This window comes from Ammodytes marinus (assembly GCF_949987685.1).
Source record: "Ammodytes marinus genome assembly, contig: scaffold_178, whole genome shotgun sequence".
NCBI lineage: Eukaryota > Metazoa > Chordata > Actinopteri > Uranoscopiformes > Ammodytidae > Ammodytes > Ammodytes marinus.
Genome location: NW_027648482.1, coordinates 65,001 through 66,838, shown reverse-complemented (window position 1 = coordinate 66,838; position 1,838 = coordinate 65,001). Strand labels below are relative to the sequence as shown.

Genomic DNA, 1,838 nt, shown 5'->3' with positions numbered 1-1,838 from the left:
CTTGCTACAATTTGGCTTATACCTCTCTCTGTCCATCCTTCTTCACCTTTTAAAACAGTGTACACTACGTACCATATTGGCTCCGGCCTACGTTGCAGTGGTCGTGGGTTCAAATCCGACCCATGGACCTTTACTGCAGGTCATCCCCCCTCTCTCTCTCTCTCTCTCTCTCTCTCTCTCTCTCTCTCTCTCTCTGTCTCTCTCTCTCTCTCTCTCTCTCTCTCTCTCTCTCTCTCTGTCTCCCCATTTCAACTCTGTACTGTCTAATAAAGCTTGAAAATGCAGGAACATAATCTTTAAAAAAATAAATCATAATTGTTCCAGTCCAATGTCTTAATTTTGACAAAACAGACCTTTTAACACCTTTTTAAATTAGTGTCATCTTGCTATAAATGCTCACTATCCTTTACCTCTCTGTCCATTCCAGGTCTTCCTTTTAAAAAATTAAATGAAAGGAAATCTAAGGGGCCCATCGTAGCTATAGCAACATGCCCGTTTACAGAGCCTAGGCTGTGTATTAACACCACATTTGTCTTAAAGGTGCAGTGTGTAATATGACATCATCAAGTAAGTTCTAGAAAGTTCTAGAATGCAACGCTCCCCGGGTAACCCCAACCCTTTCGAATAATAACAGAAGCTACAGTGGCCTTCAAGGACAAGAACAATTCTAAATTTTAAACAATGCACCTGATGACATTCCAACTATGACACTTTCAAGATGGCGGCACTAGGCCTTGGTCCAAAATATACAGAAATATGGACATTTATGAGACCCTTTCTAAGGGAAAAAATAATAATTCAAAAAAAAATTTCAGCTATTATGCACTAAATTAAACGTACTTATGGATATTATAATTACTTTCTACAAAATCTGCTAGGAAATAAAACCCAATATTCTACACACTGCAGCTTTAAATCTCTCTCTCTGTCCACATCCCAGGGTTTCCTGAACAGTGAGCGCGTGTCCCGCATGGTGCAAAGCGGCGGTTGTTCCTCTAACGACTTCAGAGACGTCTTTAAGAAGAACATCGAGCGACGCGTCCGCAGTCTGCCGGAGATCGACGGGCTCAGCAAAGAGACTGTGCTGAGCTCCTGGATCGCCAAGTATGACGCTATATACAGAGGGGAGGAGGACGCTCGCAGGCAGCCACAGAGGTACGGTGATTATTATATTATTTTATTATTATTATATTATTATTTATTTATTTATTTATTTATTTATTTATTTATTTATTTATTTATTTATTTATTTATTTATTTATTTATTTATTTATTTATTTATTTATTTATTTATTTTTATTTATTTATTTATTTAATTCATAATTGTTTATTTTTTATTTTATTTATTATAATTTTTTTCAATTTAATTTTCAATTTTTCTTAAATTTTTATTTATTTAATTTAATTTAATTTTTTATAGACAGTTTGGAGGGACAGATTATTTTTATTGCTATTATCTCATAAGTATGACGCTATATACAGAGGGGAGGAGGACGCTCGCAGGCAGCCACAGAGGTACGGTGATTATTTTATTATTTTATTATTAAATTATTATTTATTTATTTATTTATTTATTTATTTATTTATTTATTTATTTATTTATTTATTTTATTCATAATTTTTTTTATTTATTTATTTTTTTTTTTTTTTTATTTATTTTTTTTTTATTTAATTTTTTAAAGACAGTTTGGAAGGACATATTATTTTTATTGCTATTATCTCATAAGTATGACGCTATATACAGAGGGGAGGAGGACGCTCGGAGGCAGCCACAGAGGTACGGTGATTATAATTATTATCAAAATTTAAAATTTTTATCCATTTTGATTTTTTTACTT

At 32.8% G+C, this 1,838-nt stretch overlaps 1 protein-coding gene across 1 annotated transcript in view; it reads left to right on the top strand.

The window, feature by feature from the left end:
- Positions 1–946: 946 nt before the first annotated feature.
- Positions 947–1,838, top strand: part of LOC307270473 (calcium-dependent secretion activator 2-like) — a gene marked incomplete at its 3' end in the record, with an annotated part of 55,839 nt that continues 54,947 nt past the window's right edge. The window contains exon 1 of the mRNA XM_080054356.1: positions 947–1,155. Within this exon, the coding sequence (XP_079910482.1) occupies positions 971–1,155 (185 nt within the window). The 5' untranslated portion in view covers positions 947–970. The remainder of the gene's footprint in view (positions 1,156–1,838) is intronic.